At 51.1% G+C, this 11,948-nt stretch overlaps 7 protein-coding genes across 7 annotated transcripts; 4 read left to right on the top strand and 3 right to left on the bottom strand.

Moving 5' to 3' along the window:
• Positions 1–110: 110 nt before the first annotated feature.
• Positions 111–1,430, bottom strand: N7474_005845 (ankyrin repeat domain-containing protein; the record flags this gene model as incomplete). Its single annotated transcript, XM_057197260.1, has 1 exon — positions 111–1,430. The coding sequence occupies one exon, from the start codon at positions 1,428–1,430 to the stop codon at positions 111–113; it is 1,320 nt and encodes a 439-aa protein (XP_057054656.1).
• A 381-nt stretch (positions 1,431–1,811) lies between these two features.
• N7474_005844 (Zinc finger GRF-type) lies at positions 1,812–2,865 on the top strand (the record flags this gene model as incomplete). The annotated part of the gene is made up of 2 exons (XM_057197259.1): positions 1,812–1,968; positions 2,015–2,865. 2 exons carry the CDS (start codon positions 1,812–1,814, stop codon positions 2,863–2,865), a joined length of 1,008 nt encoding a protein of 335 aa, XP_057054655.1.
• Positions 2,866–3,526: 661 nt separating this feature from the next.
• Positions 3,527–4,726, top strand: N7474_005843 (fungal specific transcription factor domain-containing protein; the record flags this gene model as incomplete). Its single annotated transcript, XM_057197258.1, has 1 exon — positions 3,527–4,726. The coding sequence occupies one exon, from the start codon at positions 3,527–3,529 to the stop codon at positions 4,724–4,726; it is 1,200 nt and encodes a 399-aa protein (XP_057054654.1).
• A 706-nt stretch (positions 4,727–5,432) lies between these two features.
• N7474_005842 (uncharacterized protein) lies at positions 5,433–7,323 on the bottom strand (the record flags this gene model as incomplete). The annotated part of the gene is made up of 5 exons (XM_057197257.1): positions 5,433–5,592; positions 5,650–6,288; positions 6,337–6,518; positions 6,568–6,810; positions 6,871–7,323. The coding sequence occupies 5 exons, from the start codon at positions 7,321–7,323 to the stop codon at positions 5,433–5,435; spliced, it is 1,677 nt and encodes a 558-aa protein (XP_057054653.1).
• Positions 7,324–7,815: 492 nt separating this feature from the next.
• On the top strand, positions 7,816–9,401 carry trm5 (tRNA (guanine) methyltransferase; the record flags this gene model as incomplete). Its single annotated transcript, XM_057197256.1, has 4 exons — positions 7,816–8,098; positions 8,149–8,250; positions 8,300–8,377; positions 8,431–9,401. 4 exons carry the CDS (start codon positions 7,816–7,818, stop codon positions 9,399–9,401), a joined length of 1,434 nt encoding a protein of 477 aa, XP_057054652.1.
• A 379-nt stretch (positions 9,402–9,780) lies between these two features.
• N7474_005840 (DNA-directed RNA polymerase II subunit RPB4) lies at positions 9,781–10,340 on the top strand (the record flags this gene model as incomplete). Its single annotated transcript, XM_057197255.1, has 3 exons — positions 9,781–9,971; positions 10,034–10,161; positions 10,213–10,340. 3 exons carry the CDS (start codon positions 9,781–9,783, stop codon positions 10,338–10,340), a joined length of 447 nt encoding a protein of 148 aa, XP_057054651.1.
• A 147-nt stretch (positions 10,341–10,487) lies between these two features.
• Positions 10,488–11,517, bottom strand: N7474_005839 (SDR family NAD(P)-dependent oxidoreductase; the record flags this gene model as incomplete). The annotated part of the gene is made up of 4 exons (XM_057197254.1): positions 10,488–10,705; positions 10,754–11,225; positions 11,289–11,392; positions 11,442–11,517. 4 exons carry the CDS (start codon positions 11,515–11,517, stop codon positions 10,488–10,490), a joined length of 870 nt encoding a protein of 289 aa, XP_057054650.1.
• Positions 11,518–11,948: the final 431 nt, after the last annotated feature.

The following is an 11,948-nucleotide window of genomic DNA, read 5'->3' as shown; positions in this document are numbered from 1 at the left end:
GAGGAGATGAACTGGGAGCGCAACATAGATATGGCTAGAGTACTCGCCCCAGGGAAAGGATACCATAAATTTAGATAGATGGCTGGCTCATAATGATGATGATCTCACGATTATTGCTTCGTTTTATTATCTCTTAATACCTCGGCGACCTTGGAATTCCCATTTTCCGTAGCCACCGCCAGCGGTGTCTTCCCCTCCAAGTCCGGCAAGTTGGGATCAATGCCCTCGGCCTCAAGCAGGATCTGAACAACGTCCAGATGTCCAGAAAACGCAGCACTAAACAACGGCGTCTGCCCATTCTCATCCCGCGCATTAGGGTCCGCGCGCCGCTTCCCCGTAAGCAACCGCTTCACGATATCCTCGTGGCCCCTATCCGCCGCAGTGCCCAATGGCGTCACCCCATACACATCCGGTATCTCCGGATCAACGCGCTCGCTCTCCATCAACACATCCACAACATCCTCATGCCCATTCATCGCCGCCGCAAACAACGGCGTATGTAGCCTCCACGGGTTCCGCAGGTTGGGATCCGTCGCTTTCCACGACAATAAAAACCGGATCACTTCCACGCGCCGGGACGATGCAGCCGCCCAAAATGCGCCCCGCACGTATTCATCCGACTTGCCGTTCGGCTTGAGTTTGTCTCCGTGCGCGGAAACGAGGTATTTCACTGTGTCGACATGGCCAGTGCTGGCCGCGAAGAAGAAGACATGCTGGCAGTCTTCCGCGGTGTCGTGCCCGTCCAATATCAGGTCCAGATGCGTCGCTAGCAGCAGGCCGACGTCTGCATTGCGATTCCGCGCTGCGCTCGACAGCGCCGTCGCGCCTTGTCTGTTCGGGACCCGGGGATCTGCTCTCCCACTGCAGAGTAGCAAGGTGACCAGACCAGGCCGGTGATTGATCGCGATCATGAGCGCCGTGTTACCCATGTTATCCTGCAGATTGACATCCACGCGATCGTCATCCAGCAGCGCCGCAACGACAAATATGTGTCCCGCTCGAACGGCCCAGGAAATCGGCGGGCGCATGTATCGTCGGTCCCGCAAGTTCGGATTCGCTTCTTCGATGGTGAGCAGGTAGCGCAGCACCTCGAGATTCCCATGCGCGGCAGCCAGCATCAGCGGCGTGCAGCCTTTTATAAGATTGTCTTCATCCGTCATGGCCAGCACGTCCGCGCCCGCGGCGACGGCTTTCCTCGCAGTTCCGACTTGGTCGTGCCGCGCAGCCCAAAATAAGGCATGCTTCATCTGGCCATGACTTTGTGTCTGTGTCTGTGCCGCATCGCGCCGGTAGAGACGTTTATTGAGCAGGTCGTAAAGTGTGGAGTTGACCTGCGCGAAGGAGTTCAAGTCCGGAATTGAGTCGAGGAACTCCGATATGTAGAGATATAGCTCCTGGGATAATGAGGTGAAGTTGGTGGCTGACTGCATGGCCCATGGTGGGTGGACGGAGGGAGTTGGTGCGGGTGATAGGATGGCTTGGATGTGGGGTAGATGAGGAGTACGTACTTGTCTCAAGAGACGAATTGGGTGGTGATATCAGGGGATCTGGATTTATTTCTAGCTCAAGTAATATAAAAAGAAGTATTAGAGAGAGAAAGAGAGAGAGATAGATAGAAGCATTTGCGTATATATTTCACGAATAGTAACAAGCAAGCAGAAACCGGGATTTCCTTCATCTCGTGTTAGACTTCTGCCTGAGGCAGTTGGTAGTCTTATCTATGATAAGATCGCAGTTTCCCCGGCGACCGGACATGATCAAAGTACCTCGACTGCTGGACACTCCCAGGAGTGACCAGTTCACCCATCACCATGTTATCTCCTCATAAAAAACCCCCAGACTCTCCTCGAACGGGTCGCCATTTGGATGGCCTCTTCAAGGACGGTATCTGGCGCTGCAACTGTCCCGAACGGCCCCCCGCGGTCAAGCTCCAAGTCAAGAAGGAGAACGCAAACCATGGCCGGTATTGTACGTGAAGCAGTCCCTGAAGCTCAACCCCCGCTGATTCTCTTAGTCTACACCTGCGCTCAACCACAGCATCTGCGCTGCCGCTTCTTTCTATGGCAGAGCGACGCTCAGGTCCGCGAGAGAGCCGCCGTCCTTGCGAACACCCGATCGGAATCTGATCCCTTCACCCAGACGCCCGCCAAACCAGATCACGCAGGAACCGGCCTTCTCACGCCACAGACCGAGCGCAGATTCGTTGACGTCCCGCCGCGCAGATACCCATCACCCCCCAAGACCGCCAAGGCGCGGATGATGGCGGAGGATACAGATGAATATGGCTGGAACGACGAGGAGGATGATGACGAGCAGCTCAAGGAAGCGCTGTCAGGCAGCCAATCTGCCACGGCATCTTTCATCTCCCAACCCAACTTCCACCCTGAGTTGCCATCTAAAGCAGCGCGCACATTGGAAACCACATCGCCTGGCAAAAGGAAGCTCTCGGATTTCGCATACGATTCTCCTTCACATGCACCATCCACATTGGCAACACCGCAGTCTATCCGGTCATCTCGTTTCCCTCCGTCATCGGCGGAAGTGTCCATGACACCCACACCGAGCAAATACCGCGATGTGATCAGCGCCGACTCGAAGGCAAATCGATCCGACCTTGCGAAGGACGCTTTGGCTATCCTGGATAAGCACAGCGTTGTGATTCCAAACAATGCACTGAACGATCTGGTGGCGCTGCTCGACCGCCAGGAGTTGAAAATGAAGGGGATTATTCAGGGGAGAGATATGTCGCGAAAGGCGCTGAAGAAGAAGGAGGAGCAAATTGAGATGCTGAATGAGCGGATTGAGCACATGAAAGTGCAGCAGGGAACTGATAGTGATCATATCAAGTCGACGAGAAATCCGTGATGAGTTATGCTGGAAATATCTCAGGGGAGTGACAGGTTTTCGAATGGTCTGGTTACCGGCGATTCTGCCTCCTTGGCGCAAATTAGTATTGTAGTAATGTTTTTACCTACATCCCCGCGAGCTTTGCCATATGTATAGACGTCATCGCTGGGGGCACGGACAATGTCATGGTAACATTTTATTGATCATACATTCATTAGGGTTAGTACATTCATACTCTACGGCGGTGAGGTAAAATCATTGGTCCCACCTCTCGGTCGTCAGCCGTACCCCTCCGGACAACTAGTATCATTATCCTTCTGACGTGTCTTGCCTCTACATGGATTCTACACAACTATCAGGGGGAATGAATCCCTCAAGCCAAAGCTGGCCTCCACGCAAACGCAGAGCAAAGTACACAGTGGAAGCCTGGTAATCTCTCCGCTCCTTAACCAGAACATTGGCTCTAACCGGCACATTAGTACGGAGTGCAAAAGGCGGAAGATAAAAGTAAGGAATTCGGTGCCGAGCAAAATGAATTCCCTAATCTGAGAATCTGTTTCAGTGCAGTGGAGGCCTGCCATGTCGCAGGTGCATGTCTGGCTCACATCGAGAATGCAGGTATGGCCAACCAGCTCTTTCGAAGAGTAAGAAACCAGGAAGGACCACATCTACAACAAAGATGAGAAGAAATGACCTCTGTCTCACTTCTTCATCGAGCGAGCTACTGGCTGCGCCAAAGCCACTTCCACTTGAGCCACAGGACTTGGCCCAGGCTCAGGGACTTCCCTCTCAATTTGGTCTTACATTCAGCGGCCATGCAGAACCTACCCAGAATTCAGGTTCAATAAATGATTCCGATACTAAAATTATCACATCACGTCTGTTCTCAGAGCCAAACCTTGGCTCACTATTACGATTCGGGTTCGACGAGCTGGAATTCTATTACCCGGTAATTGACCGATTGAACTTCTACGACCGTTTGGCCCTCCTTTTTTCGGAGCACTTGTCTCATGAGGATGGTGTTCCTCAGGTACAAGCGCAGCGAAAGCATGCCATTCTTATTGCATTGGCCTGCGAGATGCTCTCGATAGCAACATACCTTGGAGCAGGAGCGAATTCATATCAGCGGGCACAAGGGGATGCTTACCACATCCCCGAATCTCTATCATGGCACTCCGAGAGCCGAAGACTCTTGAATTTTTACACGTGGGAGGAAAGCTCCGACATTGATCTCCTGCGTATACATGTTCTGGAAGTGATTTATATGAACATGTTGCAGAGGAGAGCGGAGGCCTCGAGAGCGCTGGCTCTTGCCGTGGACTTTGCTTTCAGGGTTAAACTTCATGATGAAGACGCATGGGCGTCTTTCACTTTGAGGGAACATGAGTACCGACGACTGCTGTGGTGGACCCTATTCCTCCTCGATCGCCAAGCAGCCATTTTGCTAGGTCGACCTTACATTATTCGCGATGAAGACTTTGTCGTCCACGTATTCACAGAGGCTTCCAGGGCACTCTATCTCACTGAAGACCCTCCTCAATCAGTGCCCGGCCAAGAATGTCTTCCGTGGCCCTTACCTTCCACCCTGAATGAGGACTGGTTTGACCACATCCAATTTTGCGTCCGATGGAGCAAAATTGCAACTCGTGTGTGGGATAGCTGTTTCGCTGTACGCGCTTCAAAGTCTCTCACAGGTGATGATGTGGAATTGATCGACGCTCTTCTGATGAAACTAGAACGCGACATGCCATCTAGTCTGAAATGGAATCTCAAAAATCTGCCAAGCGCGGTTAATGCACGGAATGAAGACATGCCTTTGCGACTACAAATCACGATATTCGAGGTAAGTGTCTTCATTAGATCCAAAGCCTTGTGGTAGGGGATTGAATTGTATGCTAATCAAGTACGAAGAGAATGAATATCCTCCGCCTTGTAACTCGATCTCGCTACATTCAAGCGATCCGCAGCAATCCCAAGGAAAGCAATGAGCGTCAGGCAGCGCATATAACACAAGATATTATTTCTAGTATGATGGATTCCCTGGTAGGGTATATGATTGCTAGAAAAGAATATCGGCCGTGGATCACATATGGTAGCATGAGCATAGCCAAAGTCTCGACTTGGATAGCGCCGATACTGATGAGCTCGCAAATGCCTGTGGCCGCAGCAAATGAGACCATTGCATCGATTGTGAGAGCACGAGAAGGCTTGCAGGAAATATCGATGATGAATGTGACTGCTGCTTCTGTTGCTATGGATCAATTAAGCAGGATGTTGAACGACTTTCGGATTTATCAAGACAACCCTCTGCCGATGTCATGTCCAGGCGCGAGCAATTCAGGGATTATGAATCTTCTCGAGGATGAAACTGAAAACGACCTCTCTCTTGATGAGTCTTACTGGGATTTGGCAAATATCCTGGACGGGAGTGAATGGGTCGCAGGGATCCAATGAGAAACACCAGTGTACTTTATTTTCGCTTGAACTGTGGATATACCATGAAGCTTTTGTCGAGCCAAGCTATTAGTCCCCGCCCATCTTCCGGTCGACTCAGATCCGATAGCTTGGTTTCACCCAGGGTATTCCTAGGTACGCAGCAACACGAGGTCAAATTCGTCCCCAGAGATATCCAAAGATATCTCAATCGAGTCAGCAAGCTGTACGACATGATGTGTGCTAGCAAGCTCGTTGTTATAATAGCTTGCGTACCGGCCAATAGGTAGATTGCAGCACTGTAATTTGATGCTGAGAAGAAACTTAATCCACGCTGTGCTTCTGCCAAGGGGGAGGAATGGAACTCACCTTTTCTGTGTCCCTTCCCAGGAACGCATAGTCACCACCATGGCTTCCCTCGCCTCGTCCCAAAAGCATCTGAGGAAGTCAATTCCGTTCCCCAAGTCAACTCCATCTATGAAAGGGGAATTTGAAACATGCTCGGGGGTCCATGGATCAGTCCACATCTTCCTCTGCCCATCAAACACATTGAGACGGGCGTATCCAACAGCAGCATTTCCGGTGTACGGCTCAACTTCTGTCCAATTTCCATCCCGATCAGATCTCCGCTCATTCACAGGATAGTAAAGTCCACCATTGTGCCAGGCAGGCTGGAAGAACTCGTCAACGTGGGCCAGTAGACCGTCCAAAGTAGCCTGATCTCCCACTTCAGAAACCCATTGCAAGATATATCCAAATGTTGGGCGCGGGAAAGGTAGCTCGAAAGGCGGGTTGGGGTCACTGAGAACTATTGTACGCGCTGCTTGTATAGTGCTGGGTGAATCCGGATCAGCTCCCGTCTTGACAAGGTCCCGAATAGCGGAGGCCACTTGGCTGGATTGAACATTCACGCGACCCTTATGTTCCCGCGAGAGAAATCCCACAGTCTGCGTGTCGAACGTATGATGCGCAACGCTCGGATTCCAAGAGTTCATGAATGCGGCGCCCCTACGTCGCATTAATAACTTGGACAGAAGTCGCAACATTGTCACTTACCACGCAGTACTTCCAATATCTTTGGTCTCCTTCTTCCGGTCTTGCTTGGGTGAGTACCACTGAAGAAACATTCCATCATCCTGGATCATGCCTTTCGCTTTCCAGGCCGCAGTGTATTTCTTAAGGACTTCCGTAGCAACGTCTGTGCCATCACGAATGTCATTGTATCGGAAAGCAATGATCTGTAGGTCATCAGTAATTGGAACTTCACGTCATATATGAATATCTTACAGGGAACTGATTGCAAACAATGAAAATACTGTTTGGCTCGCAGCAGGCGCCTAGCCAGTTCTCACGCTCCATTTCTGCCAAGATCGTGGTTTGCAGCGATTTGCGAGTATATGAGAACTTTTCTGGGCCCATTCCCCAAAAGATCGGGTTCCAGTTAAAAGTGAGGGCACCCTCCCTGTCGTATTTGTCGTCATTGAAGAGCATCGCATACAGCGACACCATAAGGAGAAGATGGCCCGAGTACTGGTAAAATGTATAATTAGCCAGGATTGTTCATCCTGACTGCTGGCGACGATGACATACCATGATATTTTCCCTGACAATCGGATCTGCCCATGGCTTTCTCAGCTCCTCAATATCCGGGTCAACGAACTTCCCACTGTGACTAGTGAGGAACCAGTATCCCCACACGTCTCGGCGCAGCATTTTATGAATCAAACGTTCCAACAAGGCCTGGAAGGCTGATCTCAGAGCCGGTAGGCGGTGGTAATGGGCAGCTGCCGAGGCATATGCCATCGTCGCCAACTGGTAACGGTAGGCATCGACCCACTCCTGACCGGGCTCTTGGGAACCCATCAAATTCCACTCGCCATCTCTTTGAGATGCCAGGTTGTGAAAATGTCGCAGATGACCTGCCTGCTCTTGTGAGAGCTTCTCATACTTTTCTAGAAAGTCAGCCTCGAGGCTTTGCGGCGGGTCGGTGGCAATGCTCTTTCGGGCATCGTTCATAATACATGTTTGTGTTGTGCTGCTCATTGTGCAAGTTTGGGAGGCAAGTTATGGTGAAATCAGGAGAAGGGGTTTAATCCGCAGGCCGAAGAATTGCTAGCGGACTTTCTTATACGTGTTCACCGTTGTGGCTCCTGCTTGAAACACGAACCAAAATCAAGATTTCATTCCGTTTCCGTTTTTGATGTTCCGTGTCGCGGAATCGGGCTTCGTACTTGCCTACTTCTGCGTCGAGTTGAAAGAACTAAAAACCGATCCTTGGGAACACATGTGACTACTCAAGATGAAAGAACCATGGAGCATTCCACGAAGGCACGAGGATGAAGAAGAAACCAAGGAAAATGGCGCATTCACGCTGCTAAACATACATCCCGATCGGGTCGAGTAATAGATCTGCTATCTATGATAAGATAGAGGTCACGTGCGAGATAAAGGAAACAATTTGTCGCATGTTCACTCGGACCAGCTTCAGTTTCAATCGGCTTTCTCGACCCCAGTAGAGCCCCCCGACTGTCGTCAATGGAGCCACCGGGTGAGGGCCGCAGTCGCGAACTCCCCGCCATGTTTCGCCCGCCCGTCAACCGCGCCATGCGGTCCCTCGACCGGTCCTTCTTCCGCAAGACGGTGCCCATCTCCGCCGCGCGCGTCTTCCAGCACTCGGATATCTCGCGTGTGCGCAAAGAACTGAGTAATAGCAAGGATCTGCTGGTTGTGCATCGGCTCAATTGCGTGCGCGACGTCAAGGAGCCAGACGGGCTGATGCGGAAGGCTCTTTTGTTGCGCGAAGATCTGAAGCACGATGGTATGGGACTCCTACTGATTTTGAGAAAACATACTGACGCAAATGCTCAGACAAGTCAACATGGTCTCCGACTATTAGTGAGCTCGTGGAGAAGGGGACTGTGGGGCTGGGTCCTTACGAACTGGTCCTGGACTATGATTTTTGGAATTATGGTGCGTGGAGTTTCCTGCCGAATAGGCACAAGTGCTAACATTTTACCAGCTGATATTATTGCGGCGATACTGCCCGAAAACGATATGCAGGAAATCCCACAGGGATTCACCCAAGTGGGCCACGTCTGTAGGCTACCTGCTACATTCCATTAAACCTGCAAATTAATCTGACTGGGATAGTGCATTTGAACCTCCGAGAACAATTCTACCCGTATAAACACATCATCGCAGAGATCCTCAAGGACAAAAACCCCGCCATCCGCACCGTCATCAACAAGACCGAAGATGTCGGCTCGCACAGCGAATTCCGTACATTCCCATTCGAGCTGCTGGCCGGAGATAACGACCTGAATGTCATCCAGCACGAGCAAGACTGTGAATTCCGCTTTGACTATGCTCGTGTGTACTGGAACAGCCGCCTGGAGACGGAGCATCGCCGGCTGGTCGACAAATTCCAGCCGGGCCAAATGGTCTGCGACGTCATGGCGGGCGTGGGACCCTTTGCAGTACCCGCCGGCCGCAAAAAGATCTTCGTTTGGGCCAACGATCTCAATCCATACGGTTACGAGGTGATGCAGGATGCGATTCCGCGCAATAAAGTTCAGGAATTCGTCACGCCGTTCAACCAAGACGGCCGTGAGTTTATTCGCTTCGCGGCAAAGGAGCTTCTGGATGCGGAGCCGGTCACCGTCACTATCAAGCCCAAGGTTCGCCGGGACAGGAAACGGAAGGCCGATGTAAGCCAACAGGAGGAGCCACCTCTCCCACCACTTGAGACGTATATCCGCCCTTCTATCGTCGACCACTATGTCATGAACCTGCCCGCCACGGCCATCGAGTTTGTGGATGCTTTTCCTGGCCTCTACGCCGGAAAGGAAGCGCTGTTCTCGCCGAATACGTCCCAAAAGCTGCCTATGATCCATGTGTATTGCTTCTCTGGCCATTCCGACAACGAGGTAGATGACCACGTCGATATCTGTCAGCGTATATCGGAGCGTCTAGGGTATACCATCACCCCCGAGGATTGTGTCGGGGGAAGTGGAAACCAGGAACTGGAATTGGCCATCCACAATGTGCGACTAGTCAGCCCTAAGAAGCAGATGTTCTGTGCTAGCTTCCGGTTGCCACGAGAGGTGGCCTTCCGGGCGTAGAATGACATGCTGTATAGTGAGTTGTTGCATAGACCAGGCGTTTGTGGCATTGTCTAGAATATAACCAGAGTTCGGACACCCTAAAAATAGTGTGTGGTCATTAATGATAGCTGATGGATATTCCACCATGGAATATACTACATAGTTCGTGTAACAGGCTGCTGTCGACAACCAAATACCCGATCAGGCAGGAGGCGGCGCTGTGCTCACCGCCTTCAACTGCCGGGTCCTTGGAAGAGTTTCCTCATCTCCTGGCCATCTTCTCTTTCAGTTTACGCGCACACCAAGCATCGACACTTAATTTGCGGTCGGGGCCAAACAAATATTCAATCAGAGACGCCTGTATAACGAGTGCCCGGTCTCCAATTCCGAAGTCACGATGAGCGTCCAACTGCCCCCGGCTACGCACCGCAAGCGCACTCTGCCCCAAGGCGAGCTCGAAGCCGCGTCGACCCTCAAACTCGGCGCAGACCAGAACACCCACACACTGTCACTGTCTGAAGCGCGACTTGTCATCAACAAGGTGCTGGAGAACAAGCGGCGCGGAGGGAACAAGTACGAAGAGCCGGAGTAAGTGCTGCGATCCCGTTAGTCTGCATGCAAGAGGAGACCCTGACTTCGGAAACTTCTAGGAACCTGACCCGGACTCTGGATTACCTAGAGGTGTTTGCCCGGTTCAAGGATGAGGAGAACATCAAGGCGGTGGAGCGGTTGCTGAATTCGCACACCGAGCTGGAGATGTTCGAGCGGTCACAGCTTGGTTAGTGCGGCTTTTTCGGGAGTGCTTGAATCCGTGTTAACCATCCAATAGGAAGTCTGTGCTGCGATAATGCAGAGGAAGCCAAGTCGCTTATTCCCAGCCTGCAGAACAAGATCTCCGACGGAGACCTGCAGGAGCTGCTGGATGAGCTGACCAAGCTGCGCAACTTCACCGAGTAGATTTGCAATTTTTGATTTCTGGGAAGCATGGCGTTTTGGGGTTTGCATTTCATGATTCAGTGCTATACACTTCGACAAATAGACAGGAACCTCGGCCACGATGAATAATAAAATGATTTACGAATCAGATAGTCCAATTTTTCTGTTCTAGTAAGAGGCAGGCGTCACGCTGAGTCGCCCGCCATCAGTTACGAGCACATTCCCGTTACAGTATGCCCCGGCCCTGGAGGCAAGAAATAGGATCGCACCAGCCACGTCTTGCTCATCGCCCATCCGCTCCTCCGGTATAACCGTGGCCGGGAAAACCTGCCTCGTTTCCTCTGGCTGCTTGGCCATATTTGCGGCGGTCATTTCAGACGGATATACTTCCATAGGTTAACCACGGATTCATCTGCGACTAAAGAGTAACTTACTACCGGGAGCGATGATGTTACTCCGAATCCCATATGGCGCCAATAATGTTGCAAACTGCTTCATCATATGCGTCGTGGCAGCTTTGCTTCCCCCGTATGCAAAGCCCCCCGGAACGTTCCTGTTAAATCCCGAGATAGAACTGGTGGCCACAACTTGGCTTCGTGGTCCTCCGTTGCGCTTCTTGTTGCCCTTATCAAGTAGGCGTAAAAACGCAACAACGGTGTAAAATATGGCCGCGGTGTTGACGGTGTAAGTGTTCGCAAAGGTCTCGAGCTTTGGACCCCAAAGTTTCTGTTGTAGTTCTTCGATTGATGGAGATTCAGACAGTCCTTCAAGATCCGGTCCACTGATTCCTGCATTTGCGATCAGGAGGTCAACGTGGCCGGCTTCTACGTCGACGTGCGCAGTGATGCTTTTTAAATCTCCTTTTGAGGTTACATCTCCCAGGAGCGGGATAATATTGCCATATTTCTACAAAACCATGAACACTTTGGACTATGTGCGTTGAATGAGGGGATTGGGTTAGGTACTAACCGATTCTTTCGCGGCACTTTCGAGAACGGAAAAACGCCGCCCAACGATAAACACTTTTGATGCTCCATTTGCGGCTAATGCTTTGGCCATCATGAGTCCAATACCTGGGGCTAGTCAGCTGAGTTCGATTGAAGCCTTAAAGAGACCACAGACCACTTCCACCTCCTGTGATGACCGCGACCAAGCCATCGACGTTGAAGAGATCGGCCGCATTAATCGAAGCACTCATTGTAGAAAATTAAAATAAAGCGAGATTCCAACTTAGAAGCTAGTATTGAGTGGCCTTCCAGAATACGCTTTATCTGGGAGGAAATCAAGTTAGCCTTTCCCCGAGCGTAGCCAAGCTCGTCGGCTCGGGTACACCCCGCAACAAGATATTAGCCGACGATTGTCACCGGTCCGTGCGTACCATTAGCGACAGGGGACGGCTTTCGATCTCTAATCGAGGTGATACAAAAGAGTGCGAATGTGTTTTCGACAAGGCAATGAAGTGACCTATTATTTCTCATATTTTATGGATTCTGAAGCATGTTTACTTCGATTGCTAGAATGCAAGCAACCGCGCTAGTAGTAGGCCCCGTGCATGACTTTCAATGTTATCTTGGAAAAAGTTGAAGCGAGTATAGATTGAAGAAAAAGAGAATTATCTTTACAGAAATA

Source organism: Penicillium riverlandense (genome assembly GCF_028828495.1).
Source record: "Penicillium riverlandense strain IBT 135883 chromosome Unknown utg000003l_segment0_segment0, whole genome shotgun sequence".
NCBI lineage: Eukaryota > Fungi > Ascomycota > Eurotiomycetes > Eurotiales > Aspergillaceae > Penicillium > Penicillium riverlandense.
Note: the sequence above shows the minus strand (reverse complement) of the source record. Positions and strands in the feature narration are given on the sequence as shown.